This window comes from Acomys russatus, chromosome 19 (assembly GCF_903995435.1).
Source record: "Acomys russatus chromosome 19, mAcoRus1.1, whole genome shotgun sequence".
Classification (NCBI taxonomy): Eukaryota; Metazoa; Chordata; class Mammalia; order Rodentia; family Muridae; genus Acomys; species Acomys russatus.
This window is the reverse complement of record NC_067155.1, coordinates 13,320,616-13,335,019: the sequence shown is the minus strand read 5'-3', so window position 1 is coordinate 13,335,019 and position 14,404 is coordinate 13,320,616. Positions and strand designations below refer to the sequence as shown.

At 46.6% G+C, this 14,404-nt stretch overlaps 1 protein-coding gene across 1 annotated transcript; it reads right to left on the bottom strand.

Annotated features, from left to right (window-relative positions):
* Positions 1–7,271: 7,271 nt before the first annotated feature.
* On the bottom strand, positions 7,272–14,111 carry LOC127203215 (MHC class I-like protein MILL2). The gene is made up of 5 exons (XM_051162009.1): positions 14,045–14,111; positions 9,649–9,912; positions 9,165–9,440; positions 7,587–7,865; positions 7,272–7,486 (listed from the first exon to the last, which is right to left on the bottom strand). The coding sequence occupies exons 1-5, from the start codon at positions 14,109–14,111 to the stop codon at positions 7,389–7,391; spliced, it is 984 nt and encodes a 327-aa protein (XP_051017966.1). The 3' UTR covers positions 7,272–7,388.
* Positions 14,112–14,404: the final 293 nt, after the last annotated feature.

Here is a 14,404-nt window from a genome sequence, read left to right as displayed (position 1 = left end):
TTTCAAGACGTTCGCGGAGCTGGTCTCAGTCACTTCAGGGTTCTGGGGAGGATCATTGTTTCCGAGAATCAGGATGCTAGGGGGCTCCCGCAGTTCCCGCTTTTCTCCACCAGAGGGGGCCATGCCCCCAATTTTCAGGCTTTCTCGCCAGCATCTGCAAAAGCCCGGGTACAACCGGAAGGATTTCAGTTGTGATCCGCCTCCCCCTCAACCCCCCAATCCTAATAGGAACTACCAGCGGCGCAGACTTTCTGGGGTTTATGCTAATGTCCCAGTGTCACACATTTAAGTCTCTCCTCCTAGACTTACCAGCCCTAGAAGTCAGGAAGAGAGAAAGGCGGTCCAGAGGAGGCCATGCTGTGAGGAAGGGTGGGAAGACTTTGAAAGAAGGCTGGAGGAACTCTTGGGGCAACTGGGGTGTGTAGGGGGAGTGGGGCTTGCCTTTCATTCCTAGGACACTAAGGAGCCCCAGAGGAGTGCTTCGCGATGAGCGCCATGTGAGTGATTTTCCATCTTTGAAAGATCAGTCTGGCCCTTGTTGGGAAATGGAGGAAAAGTATGGAAGCTACTGATGTTCTCGGAGGAAGCTCATAGGCGTGGAAACTGCTGGAAGCCCGTTTGCATTGATAAGGGAAGCCAAAATTAGTGCGGCCAGCTCGTGAGACGTCAGAGAGGATGCAGAGAGGGACCAGGTTTGTGATGGTCCTACTGGTCCTCTGGCACCTCAGCGTCCACCTCTTACCAAAGCTTTTCAGCTCCTCCATGCTCTGTAGCTGGCGATGGAGAACAGAGGACCCGGGGTCTTTTCCAGAGCTCTGCATACGTGGGTCGTGCTGACTGTAGGGACTTCATCAGAGTCAGGCAGCTGCCCTCAGCCGAGGGCCCTGGAGACATACAGGCAGAGGTATTTAATGCACAACACGTAACTGTGATGTGAAAACCAGATTATCAGTGTAAGGTTTCTGAGGCGGTTTAAAAGGGACGGAAGTCAGAAAGAGGCATCTGATCCTGGAGAGATGGGGCAACCGGATATAGTCCCATCTGCGGATATCTGCAGGAAAACAATCAGTCTCTCTCTGTCTCTGTCTCTCTCTGTCTGCCTGCCTGCCTGTCTGTCTCTCTCTGTCTGTCTGTCTCTGTGTCTCTGTCTCTCTCGCTCTGTCTCACTCTGTCTTTGTCTGCCTCTCTGTCTCTCTCTCTGTGTCTCTGTCTGTCTCTCTGTCTCTGTCTCTCTGTCTCTCTCTGTCTCTGTCTCTCTCTCTCTCTCTCTCTCTCTCTCTCTCTCTCTCTCTCTCTGTGTGTGTGTGTGTGTGTGTGTGTGTGCGCGTGCTTGTGTCCCTCCCTTCTCCCTTTCAGTATTATTTTGCCTGGCCGCAAGGAAAGCTGGGAATTGTAGTCTTCTTTTAGTCGGAAACTATGGGGTGGAGGGGAAATACACCAGGACGTCGATCCTCAGCGTCAAAACTTCAAGGACCATGGATGTAGGAGAGAAAAGCGTATTTGCTCAACCCTACCGGATCTCGGGCTAAAACTGAGGTCAGCTTGACGCTCGGGTTTGCACAGCACTTTACTCACTCGCCATTTGTTCGGCAACCTCAAAGCTTTCTGCTACCCTTTCTGACCAAACAGTGATAACATCAAACAGTGACACAGCTGTGCCTTGTTCTTAGTAAAAGGTCGTGTCCTGTCATGCTTGCTAACAGTCACCACAGCTGCGACAGACAACGGGGTCTACCAAACTTGTGGCTGGCACCTTTATAACCCCCCTGCTCGCCTCGGCTAGGGGGCCGCCTCTTTAGACAGGAGTGTGTGCTCCTTGAAGGGTCTGTGTGTCTCAGTTAAAAACTTCAAAGTCATAAAAAGCTTGCCTTGGTCTCTTTCTCTTTGGTGAATATAGCCTGACTACAACAGATGACATAACTAGAACACGATTGATTGCTTATTTTTTTCCCCCTTTTTTCCTGAGACAGCATTTCTCTCTGTCCAGCTGGCCTCAAATTCTGCCTGCTTCTGCCTCCGGAATGCTGGGATTAAAGGCCTAAGCCACAGATCAAAAATAGAGGAAGAAAGATCAAAACTTCAAAGCCAGTCTCTGCTAATGTAGTCTCAAACACTAGCCCGTGCTAGCAAAAATCCAAGCAAAACGTTAAATACTCTTCCAAAAACAAAGAAACACCAGCCAACCAAACAAAAAACCAAAACAAACCCACACAATTATTATATATCATTTAAAATATATCAAAATGCATTGTAAAAAATTTCTCAGCTTCTTAATGAGCTAGCCGGCAGGCAGGGAGGGAGGCAACATCCGGTTTAGGTCTGGCTTGAGATCTTTGTGCCCTACAACCAGGACATGTGGTGTCTTCAGGAACAGGGTCTTACCTTCTGGTTTCTCCCTGTTTCTCTTCAAGCTGAAGAAAATTGTTGATCAAAGGAAATGATTGTATTAGAAAGATAAAGTCTAGAGGGACAGGAGATTTCATACTACAATAAATTGGCTGTGGTTGTTTCTGAGACAGGGTCTCACTGTAGGCTTCCCTGCCTCTGCTTCCTGAGTGATGGGATTAAAGGCTCAGACCACTGTGCCAGTCTTTGTTTGGAATATAGTTATTTTATTAGGCAATGCTTTCTAAATTTTGTAATAATAAAAAGTAAGAACAAGATATAAAAATTAAAAATACAAAATGTATTTTTGGTAAAATAAAAATTAAAAAGGGGGAAGAAAATGACTGGCAGAGGTCAAATGAGCTTGCCTTAATGTAAAGGATTGTTCTAGAATGGAAAGAGATTGATGAGGCAAAAATGGCAGGTTTAACTGGAACTAAGTAGCTATTAAAAATTCTTAGAGCCGGGCGTGGTGGTGCACACCTGGAATCCTGGCACTTGGGAAGCAGAAGCAGGCCGATTGCTGTGAGTTTGAGGCCAGCCTGGTTTACAAAGTGAGTCCAGGACAGCCAGGGCTACACAGAGAAACCCTGTCTCGAAAATAAATAAATAAATAAATAAATAAAATAAAATAAAATAAAAATTCTCAGGGTCAAATTTGAAAGTTCCAAGATGAAAAACAAAAAACTGTGAGGTTTCATGTTACTCCAGTTAGAATGGCAAAGAACATCAGAAAATCAGCAACGAACATTACAGGGGTTCATGACTAGATCTGTCGCGTGGCATAATTTTTCAGAGGCACACACCTTGGCGAGGGCCCACCATATACCCCTACCCACATTATACATACTAACACTATTGGCCTGGAGAGATGGCTCAGAGGTTAAGGGCATTGACTGTTCTTCCAAAGGTCCTGAGTTCAATTCCCAGCAACCACAAGGTGGCTCACAACCATCTATAATGAGATCTGCTGCCCTCATCTGGCCTATAGGTGTACATGTAGGCAGAAGACTGTACAAATAACTAAATAAATCTTTAAACAAATTTTAAAAATGTATTTCTTAACCGTTTTTATTTCTCCAACTCTCTGTTCAGATCCATAGTCTAGTTTTTAATTGGGTCCCTTAAAAAAAAAGATTTATTTATTATTTATACAGTATTCTGTCCATACATGTGCCTGGCACCAGATCTCATTATAGGTGGTTGTGAGGCACCATGTGGGTTCTGGGAATTGAACTCGGGACCTTCAGAAGAGCAGACGGTGCTCTTAACCTCTGAGCCATCTCATCTCTCCAGCCCCAAAGGTCACTTTTTTTTTTTTTTTTTTTTTTGACTCTGCTTTTTGAGTTCTTTTTCTTTTTTTCTTTTTTTTTCTCTTTTGGGCTTTTGAGACAGGGTCTTGTTATGTAGCTCTGGACGTCCTGAACTTACTCTGTAGGTGAGCCTGACCTCAAACTCACAGAGATCTCCCTGACTCTGCCTCCCTCAAGTGTGCATTGGTCCTGCTGCGTCTGTAAGACATTGTTTCCTTGCTGTGAGTATAATCAAAAGGCTTACAAAATCCTCAAAGAGAACTAATTAAAAAGTAGAAAGAAGAAAAATACAATTTCTACTAAGGAAAAAGAAAGAAAAAAGTATTAAGCAGCTGTTGATCATCACTCAAATTCTTCGGTCTAATTAAGCTTTATTTCTTGTCAGAAATAGTGAGGTTTGAAGAAAAAAAAAAAAAGCATTGAACACAGGAAAAGCTAGGGTTTATATAGTCCAAAAAACTGCAAGGGTAAGTGGGGGTGGGGGAGGGGCATTTCAAGGGATGGGGACGTCCAGAGGAAGTTTGTTTATGTAGGAACTTGTCTGAATACTTTAAAAGTATTTGGCAGAACATCTTATGCTATCGGGTGTTAACCAAACTCCACAGGGTGGGGAGCATGTCAGATTTCAAAAACAAGTTAAAGTACTGTCAACTTAAATTTTGAGGCAAACATTATATTTGACATTATAACAAAGTGGCTTCCATTCCTAAGACGGAGTCAGGCTGGTCCATTATAATAAGTTCAACCAATTGGATGAATATGTTTCTGTTGATTTTGAAGTGTTAAGATGTAGCAAATCTGGAGCTGGAGAGATGGCTCAGAGGTTAAGGGCACTGACTGCTCTTCCAGAGGTCCTGAGTTCAATTCCCAGCAGCCACAGGTGGCTCACAGCCATCTATAATGTGATTTGGTGCCCTCTCTGGCGTGCAGGTGTACTCAGGGTTAGGCAGAGCACTGCATACATAATAAATAAAGTTTTTAAAAAGGATGTAGTAAATTCAAACTCTCTGGTCAATTGAGGCATGTGGCTTCCTTACAGCATCAGCAACGCTGTTGGCTCTCATTAAGGATGCACAAAGGTTGGGTTAACATCCTCACGCAAATCACACACCAAGCAAACTTCCCCAAACAGGCCAAACAACACAAACACCAAACAGCACTCAATAACCGTGGTACTCATGTTTTGTACTTTTATAGCCCATGTTTCTTCCTTATACAAGTATTTGGGGGAACCTATGGGGTTAGAATTAAATAATATTCATGTTTTAGAGACAGCATGGATGTTTCAAGAAACTCTTCCTGGGATTGCATTTTCCCTCTGACTGTGGGGTAGGTTTGGTCAGACCTTCAAAGTCCATGAAATCCTAATTCCTTACAAGTGGGACCTCTCGCTTCTATCCTGACATTAGTAATTGCTATGGCTTTTTTTGTTTTTTCAAGACAGACTTTCTCTATGTAGCCTTGGTTGGTCTAGAACTTGCTCTATCTGTAGACCAGGCTGGCCTCGAACTCACAGAGATCCGCCTGCCTCTGCCTCCCGAGTGCTGGGATTATAGGCGTGCGCCACCACCGCCCGGCTAATTGCTATGTTTTTCAAAAGACAATTCAAAGTAATATAGAATGAGGGAGATGGATAAAGATGCTTGTGGCTCAGGCCAGGACCCGAGTAGGATTCCCAGAACCCGTAGAGAGGCAGGTAGAAGTAACATATTGCACAAAGTTACCCCCTCACCTCCACATGCGCATCTCGGCACGTGCCGCTTCCCCACCACCCATGCACACAGACACATGCACTAAACACATACAAACACAAACATATACACCACACAACCCGCACACACACACACACACACACACACACACAAAACATATACGCAGTACACACACACAACACACACACACACACACACACACACACACGAGTTAGAATACTGAAGATTCTCCTGGGCCTCTCTTTGGATTCTTTCATAGCCCTTTTTGTCAGTTTCTGCGTGTGCCCTGCTAGCCTTATGACAAGCAGGAGAAACTGTTAAACCGTATCAAGGGATCACTAGCTGCCACCAACCGGGAGGCTAAAGGGTCCCGGGAGACTCATGTCTGTCTCTGCTGGAACCCATCAAACTGATGTTTTCAAAAAAATACCCTGGCTGATGATTTTCTTAGTCCTACAATAAAAATTTCACCATATGGTTGCGGCATTGGAATACGGTATTTGGGTAAACAAATCTGCGTTCCCAGGGCTTAGTCACTCATATCTGGATACAGAGCAACCATGTTTTATTTCCTTTGTTGTAGGAGCTGGGTTGTTTGGTTTTGTTATTGTTTTTTTTTTCTTTTTTAACTATTTAATTAAATATTTTTTACACATACATTTATATTATTACACATACATACAATAAACTACCCACAGCGAGAAGAACCATGAAACAAACAGGATTTATATAATGTTACATTCTTAGTTTTTGGTTATTTGCATTTGGCAGCCTTGAAGAAAACATCTTTCCTCTCTTGGTGCATCTAAAGTTTTGAATGTAAATCAATATGTCTCATAGCTCATCATTATCAACTTAAAACAGCTCTCTAGACCTAAAAACATCTTAACTCCTAAACAGCTAAGCTTCACTGTAAAACTAAACTATCTGGTCTTCGACCCCATCAGAGACTTGAGAAGGAATAAAATTAATTACTTGAGTATACAGGTGGTACAGGTAAGCGGCTTCCCAAATATAAAAAAATGACAGAGACAGTTTGCTGCTTGATCAGTCACCCAAAATTCTCTATAACGTTGGAGCATCATCTTCAGCCTTCTGGCCCAGTATATCTGACAGACATATTTGTGAGGCAGGAACTATTGAGGACTTGCTTACCCTATCTTGGCAGAGTTTGGCTGTTGACTCTGCCTGCAGGTTGTTCATTTTTGATTGACAGTTCACTTCTTCTGCCCTGGCCTGGACTTCTTAGCCACCTCCAGGATGTCACTGGTGCAGGGAGAGGTCCACCCATTTCTCTCCTAAGTGTTGAGCAAAGAAGAAAAGAAGAAGAAGAAGAAGAAGGAAAAAAAAAAAAAAAAAAAAAAAAGCTCTGTCTCCAGTTGCTGTACCCAGATCCCCCCAAAAGACCACGAGGACTTGATACTGATGCAGTCACCAACACAGTGACATCCAGAAAGAGCCCCGATCTCTGGGCTGAGGGTAAATTTATAGGTTCCTATCCCTCCCAGCACCCCAAAGCAGGGGAATTCCAACCTGGCAAGCATCTATTGGTTGAGTAACATAAGAAAGTCTAATGTCTAAAGGTGACAGGCTACAGAGAAAGGCGCTGAGTCTGCCCATGGCTTAGCTTTCTTTGTTCTCTTTGCTCTCTACCTGGTCCAGGGAAGTGTCTGGTATCTTAGTAACCCTATCTCAGGTGGGCAGGAGGATTGTGGCCATAAAACTGGGTCTCTTATCAACTCTATCTCAGGTGGGATCCTTTGGGTCAGTCACTAGGCAATGCTATCTCTGGTGGGGCTCTTCTCTGCACCTGGCCAGATTATCTCCTGTAGGCCTAATTCTTAACATTTGCCCTGGTGACCCTGAAATCCAACTTTTAGCTCTTCTGGTATCTCACAGTCACAAACTAGAGGAAGAAAACAGATTCTCCAGCAGGGATTCCTTACCTTGTAGTTTCCCTGTACTTTGCCTTCTGGCTTCAGTTGGCTCCTGTCAGCACCAACACAACGGGGAGTATGGAAACAGCTGAGGCAGTGGCGGAGCTGGCAGCATCACCAATGTGCGCAGTAGGGTGCCCTGGGACCCGCCATGAAGTGGGTGGTCATTGTGTGCCTTATGGGTCCTTCCTGGCCCTGCCTCCAGTCCCTGATGTTGCAAGTTTCCCCCACTTTCTCACCAGAGACGGCAGGGATTTCTATGTTGTAGCTGTGGTGCTTCAGGTTGCAGGTGAACTGAGCTTCCTGTCCAGGAAGGACCCAAATGGACACCCTGGTCTGGTAGGTCCCATCCCCGCTAGGCAGGATGGTCCCGGGCCCAAAGGTATGCTGCTGTGCCGGCTTCCCATCCCTAAGCCAGACCAGGGTGGCCACACGAGGATACAGCTTAAAAGCCCAGCATGTCAGTGTGATCCTGCCCACTGGGTAATTCCTGAGGGTCACAGTCACCATTGGGGGCCCTACGAGAAGAAGAGAAAGCTGGCGAGTGATGGAGTGTTGAGGGCAGAAACTAAACAACCACATTGTGCACACATGCTTCCTCCCCTGCCCAGTGGTAAGAGGACTGGGGGGTCCAGCAGGCAGCTTTGGTGATGCCCGATAGTCCAGAGCCATCAGCCTCTTATCTGCCAGGAGACTCTGTCAGACGCCAGGAGATCAACATTCCAGCACACGTGTAGGTGGCTTCGTAGTGACAGTGGGCGTCTTTAATCAACAAATGGCTGGCAATCTGACTTTCTACCACAAAGCTGGTGGCACACGGCTCCAGGAGGATGGAGAGGGGCTGCCAGACAGACTGTGGTTCTAATAATTCCTTGAGTCTTGGCTTGACCCTTGACCTTACTCATGAGGGCTTTTGCCTGGTTGCTGTCATCTTCACTGCCTATCCCAACCCCATTTCGAGAGCACTTTTGTTTCTTTCTTTTCTTTTTCTTTCTTTTTTCTTTTTGTCATGAGACTTAGTCAGGGAGCATCTCTGAGTGTCATGTTTCAGGAGAGTTCGAAGGCAGCTTTGGCTATGTGGTGAAGCCTTGTCTCAAAAACCGAAAAAACCTTAACCTTTCTCAAACAAAGAGCAGAGGGGCCGGAGAGACTGCTCAGAGGTTAAGAGCACTGGCTGCTCTTCCACAGGTCCTGAGTTCAATCCCAGCACCCATGTGACAGTTCACAACCATCTGTAATGGGATCTGATGCCTTCTTTTGGACAGCATGAAAACAGAACACTCGTATACATAAGATAAATAAATAAATCTTTAAAACAAACAAACAAACAAACAAAAAACACAAAAGGCAAAGCATCGGGCGAAGGACCACAGTTATCAGACATGGGTCAGGTAGCTTGCATTTGAATCTGCAGTCTGTTTCCATGGCTAGGTCCTCCTGTCCTGTCTTAACTCTGACCAAACAACGGTGACTCCATCTTACCACCCAAGCCCAGTTGCTCATACCCAGCTTTGTCTCCTTCTTGACTCAGAACATCCCAGAGAAAGATACTGATGGAGAGATAGAGCCCTTTGTTCCTGCCTGCTGGGGAACCATCAGCAGGGAACCACTTCCCACCCCCCACCCCCCCGAATCTGAGGGACACAGCAGGGGCTCTGAAGGAAACCCTACATCCATTTCCTTAGACTGGGCTATCATTGTATATACCAGTGAGAACCCAGACCTCCCCTCCCCCGGACAAGTACCATGGAAGGAGCCACTTGGCCACAGGAATGCTCCCCTGGGTCCTGAGAACCAACCCTCGTGAGCGTCAGTACCTGTATCCTGCAGAACATTTCTCAAGGAAGCCAGGTGTCTTTGGAGCTGAGTAGGACAGGTGTCATCCAAGAACATCTTAACCAGATCAGCTCTGGGTGCACGTGTCTCCCAGAAGGTTTTGATCTGCTGGGTGTGGGGCACAGCCATTGCCCATGTGAGAGTCTTCGGGTCAAAGGTAAGGAAGTTCTGTCCAGCATAGCCTAGGTTCCAGAAGCTTCTAGTGCTCCCATTTCTCTGAAGCTCACAGCCCATGGTTGCCTGGAGGGTGGAAAGGCCTGGCCAGCCCCAGGCAGGGACTTGTCATCTTCCTGTCCCTGGACCTCAGCTCCCCTGAGACTTCAGACTAGAAGGGACTATCTACCCAGTGCTCTTCCCAATAGAATCATTACTGTTGTATTCAACTCAGTCTGGCCGTGCCCTGCCCAGAATCACGGCTTAGGGATCATAGGCGGGACCTGTGTGTTTCTGGCTCTGCACACTCACCCTTGTTCTGGCTCTGCTGGCTTATGACGTCAGCCAGCATCTCCCTGAGATGTTCCTCCTTCTCCCGCAGGGTCTCAGTCTCTCTTGCCCAGGTCTCAGCTCCCCCGTGCCCCTCGAACCCAGGTCCCCAGGGCTCTGCTGTCCTTTTGTCCCCATCGTAGCGCAGCAAGAGCTCATCATCAAGGTATCCCTGGGCCAGGAACTGGGGCTCCCCAGACACCTCCCGAAAAAAGGTCATGAGGTCATAGCGTAGAGTGTGGGATCCTGGGGAAGGGAGGAGGAGGCAGGTGACACAATTGACAGGTTGATGGTTTCCACAGAGGCTCCGCCTTGGGATTGAACTCAGACTATGGTACTGCAGCGAGTGTGAAAGTGGAGTGTTTGTTTTGCCATAAAAGAGAAAAAGGAGGTAAATATTGGAAACAGAGGATGAGGAACTTCAGCTTCTTCACCACAGGGCTCGAGACTAGGAGAGAGTAGAAACAAGCACCGCTTGACTCAGTCCTTTGCAACAAAGTAGTCACTGAGATGCTTGTTAAGATCCAAAGACTCTGGTGGCGCACGCCTTTAATCTCAGCACTTGGGAGGCAGAAGCAGGCAGATCGCTGTGAGTTTGAGGCCAGCCTGGTCTACAAAGCGAGTCCAGGACAGCCAAGGCTACACAGAGAAACCCTGTTTCAGGGGGAAAAAAAAAAAAAAAAAAAAAAGATCCAAAGATCTGGAACAGTCAGAGACAGAGGTCTGCAATGTTATTTCTAAACAAGGAAATACAAGGGCGGGGATGGTGGCACATGCATTGAATCCCAGCACTTGGGAGGCAGAGGCAGGAGGATCGCTCTGAGTTCGAGGCTAGCCTGGTGTAAAGAGTGAGTTTTAGGACAGCCAGGGCTACACAGAGAAACCCTGTCTGGAAAAACAAACAACAAAAAACAAAAAAAGGAGATAGAGAAAGAGGAGAGAGGGCGGGGGGGGGGGCGGGGGGAGGAGAATTTCTGTTGAACACATTTCAGCAGTCTGGCAGGCCAGGTAGAATAGACCCCAAAGCTACTGGACTGGGACTCAGGGCACCCATGCACCCAGGGCTCTTTCAGCTGCCTGGGGCTCACTGAACGTGCAGACCAGTGTCTAATGCCACACCTGGGATCCAAGCATGGTGGGTGGACTAAGCTGCTGTAGTGTGAGCTAGGGCTCAGCTCTCCCCCCCCCCCCCCCGCTTGCTTTCTCTCAAAGTGGGGATAACGACTCAATATAGACTGTTGAATGGTCCCTTCACGGTGAAAAATTAAAACAAGTCCAGCTTGCAGTATAGAAATAATTGCAACTCGGGCATAAAGTACCTGAGCTGGTGCTGGTTAAATTTCCTGGAGTATTTCAGGATAGAGATGAATTTCTCCTCTCCTGCCTCTCTAATCAGCACTTACACAAATGCTTAACTCTCCTGGTGAGTAAAATAAAAGAGCAAAATTAAGATTTCGGGCCATGACAAATGGGTACGCTTTTACCTGCCCATCACTACGGAGCATGTGGCTCCGCCCCCCCTTAAGTGGTGACTCTCCATCGAATCCTATAAAAATATAACAGCTGAAGCAAAGTGGGCTGTCAGCTCGTTAAATAATGCTGCTGCTGAAGCTGCAGCTCAGAGCATCAATTCCTTATCACTGACCTTCCTCTTCATCACCTACTGGGACTTTATGTGTGTGTATGTGTGTATGTGTGAGTATGTTATATGACATAAATAACATATAATCGAATAAATTATACAGTACAATTATAAAAACATACAATACACACACATATATAATGAAAATTTCTGCATGTGATAATTCTCCACAACCGTCTGCATCTCCTTATTCACAAGAAATTATACACGCAATAGTGATGGAAAGGACACGCCTTAAACAACTTCCTGGCAAACAGCCTTCAGAAATTATTGTGCCATTCAATACAGTGAGAGCGAGGCCATGACCGCTCCTAGGTATGGAGGAGGTGGTTTATTGTAGATATGAGGGAGAGCAGTGCTGGAAGCAGAGACATCTGGGAGAGTCCAGAGTGAACGTGACCCTGAGCTAGGCCGTGTGAGGATGGAGAGCTAGCAACCAAGGGCCCCCCCCCAAAAAAAAAAGGTTCATGTAGCTAAAATGGCTGTATAATATATGGGAGAGCTGCTGGTGGATGGGCAGACAGCCCCCCGCCCCGGGCTGCAGAGTTCGGGGTAAGGAGCAGGGTATGCCAGCCAGGAGGACTGAGGGATGCTAGGAGAACCTGGTGGCCAGACCAACTTTGATATTTTAATAGCCACTTCAGCCGTTTATCTGGGGTTTGGAAAAAGGGAGGGGCTGCTGTAGCCTGAATTTAGGTTCTCGGCAGGGGCGGATTGGCTTTTGGAGGACTGACCACGTGGGAGCTTTTCAGGGGCTTTGTATTGTTACACAAAAGGCACTCTCAGTGAGTCACTTTCCGGCACACAGAGACCTCTTATCTGATCTAGGAATTGTCTGAAGGATACTTTAACCAAGCAATTCTCAACCATACTGAGACTTTCCGGTAGTCTCAGGACTAAAGGCACTGTGCATTCTCCGGAAGAGCAACTCCATAAATCTCAGATAACAGTCACTGACTATTTATAAAAGGCTAATGACTTCAAAGCCTAGATGCCATCACTCCGGAATTCAAGTCGGATACAGTGGCTCTGCGAAAATTCTGCTACATCCTAGCCTTTTGGTTGATAATAAATGATTAGGAGAAACGGAACCTCTCTGTGTCTACTTCCTGTTGATACTGGGCATCGTTCCCAACGGCCCAAAAAAGCTGGACTGCTGTCCAAGGCTGGGGAGAGAGAGAGGAGAGCTGGCTGTTTTATTCTTGCTCTACAGGCTCCTTGGGACCATCTGGAACTAGGGATGCACAGGTCACTGATTGGAGCAGTTTGTGAGGCTGGACCACCTGGGGCTAGCTGCTTTGGAACCGGCTGGGAGACAGACTCTGAGGGAATGCCTGGGGCTGGTGAATTTCTGAAGTTGATTTGAAATCTTCCGAGACAGACTAGGACAGAAGGCGAAGTTAAAGACTTGAGGTGGACATTTTTATCTTGGGTATACACTTGAAATTTCTAGGCCCACGGTCCTGGTAGTTGGGTGACAGAAGCCCCAAGACTAGGGGAATGGGGAGAGAGCCCGTCCTTGGGAATAGACAGTAGGTGGGGAAAGTTAGGCTGTTTGGCCCGTGAGAGCGGGATCCATGTCAATTCAATGAAGCTTACAGGAATTGTTCACAAAAAGAGATAAAGCTTTTAGTCACATCGGCATTACCATTGCTTGTAATCTGTACTGATCTCTACATGGTAGAAAGAGCAGCAGATTCGCGCCTTTGAGTCATAATCAAAGCTTGCGAACCCAGAAATGATTTTGCGTTAAAACCATCTGGGAGTTTACGTGCCACTCCCGAAGAAGACCAGCTCCAGGAACGGCAAACAGGAGAGAAGAGAGGGGGATCTGCTGTAGGGAGAATCGAGCAGGCGGTGAACGGCCGGTTAAGGGAAACCAACTGTTGGTTGAGCAACTAGCTAGAGGAACCAGATGTTGAGGAGAGGTTGAGGAATGGAGGAAAAAGTAATACTCAGAGACTCAGGCATATGTGGTACAAGCTAAGGTCTTAAAGCCTTCTCTCTGTTTCTGTCTTTCTTGCTGTCTGGCTCCTTGCTCGCCTTATTTGCTTTCTTGCTTTCTCAGATGGTAGGGCTTGCTGTCTTTCTAACTATCGATCTTCTTGCTTGCTTACTGTCCCCCACACTTCTATTTAGATTCTTTGGGAAGTCAATCCACTATTCCCTGAGACCACGCCTACTGTCTCTGTGGGCAAAGGGCTGTGAACTCCAGTAGTTATTTTAGAACACCGAGTTTTGGGGGATAGATGTTTACTTCTGTTTAGAGCAGAGCAGCACTGCCTGCAGTAACATGCATTAAATCTCCAATGCTGAGTGGGTTTTTTTTTTGTTTTGTTTTGTTTTTTCTTGGTCTGTATGTTACTCCTTGACTGAGATGGACCATAATTTTTCCTGCAGGGGCCCAAGTCAGGCCCCAAAGGCCATTTCCCAATGGTAAGAAATTTCCTTCAATATCTCTTTTGAATCTGTACTGCTGAACCCCCAATGTTGGCCTTTGCTGCAATATATACACACCCCAGGAAGCCGACGTGTTCTTTCTGTTTGAGATTTAGGAAGACGAGATTGTCCCTAGAAATGGCTCTTTCACTTTTCCAGCACCAAGTATTTTATTTCTCGCAGTTAACACCACCCTGGGCATCTTGAGATCTGAGGCTTTTGGTTGGGTCACAATCTCTTTGCCAATGACAGTATTTCCTGCAATTGAAGCACCAGGGACCAGGCACCTGGAGGTACGAGGCCTCTTGCTGTAGCTTGACCCTATTATATTAGCACGATACAGGGTAGAACCGATGTTGGCCATATCCCTAAACCCTCCCGCGCGGCTTTGTTCCCTCTTTCCACCTATGGGAAAATTCTGGCCTGGAGAGTTCCGAGTAGGGGGCGGGGTACAGCCAGAGGGTAGGGCCCTGTAACAGGTAGGGACTGAGGGATGCTGGGAGAACCTGGTGACCAGGGTCCACTCTGATATGTTAAATAGGCACCCCAGCCATTTATTTGTTCCAGGTTTGGGACCTAACATTTTACACACTGACAATAATTGGTTGGAATCTATAGGTAATTGTCACCAGTTTTTAGTTATAATGGAAGGCCTAG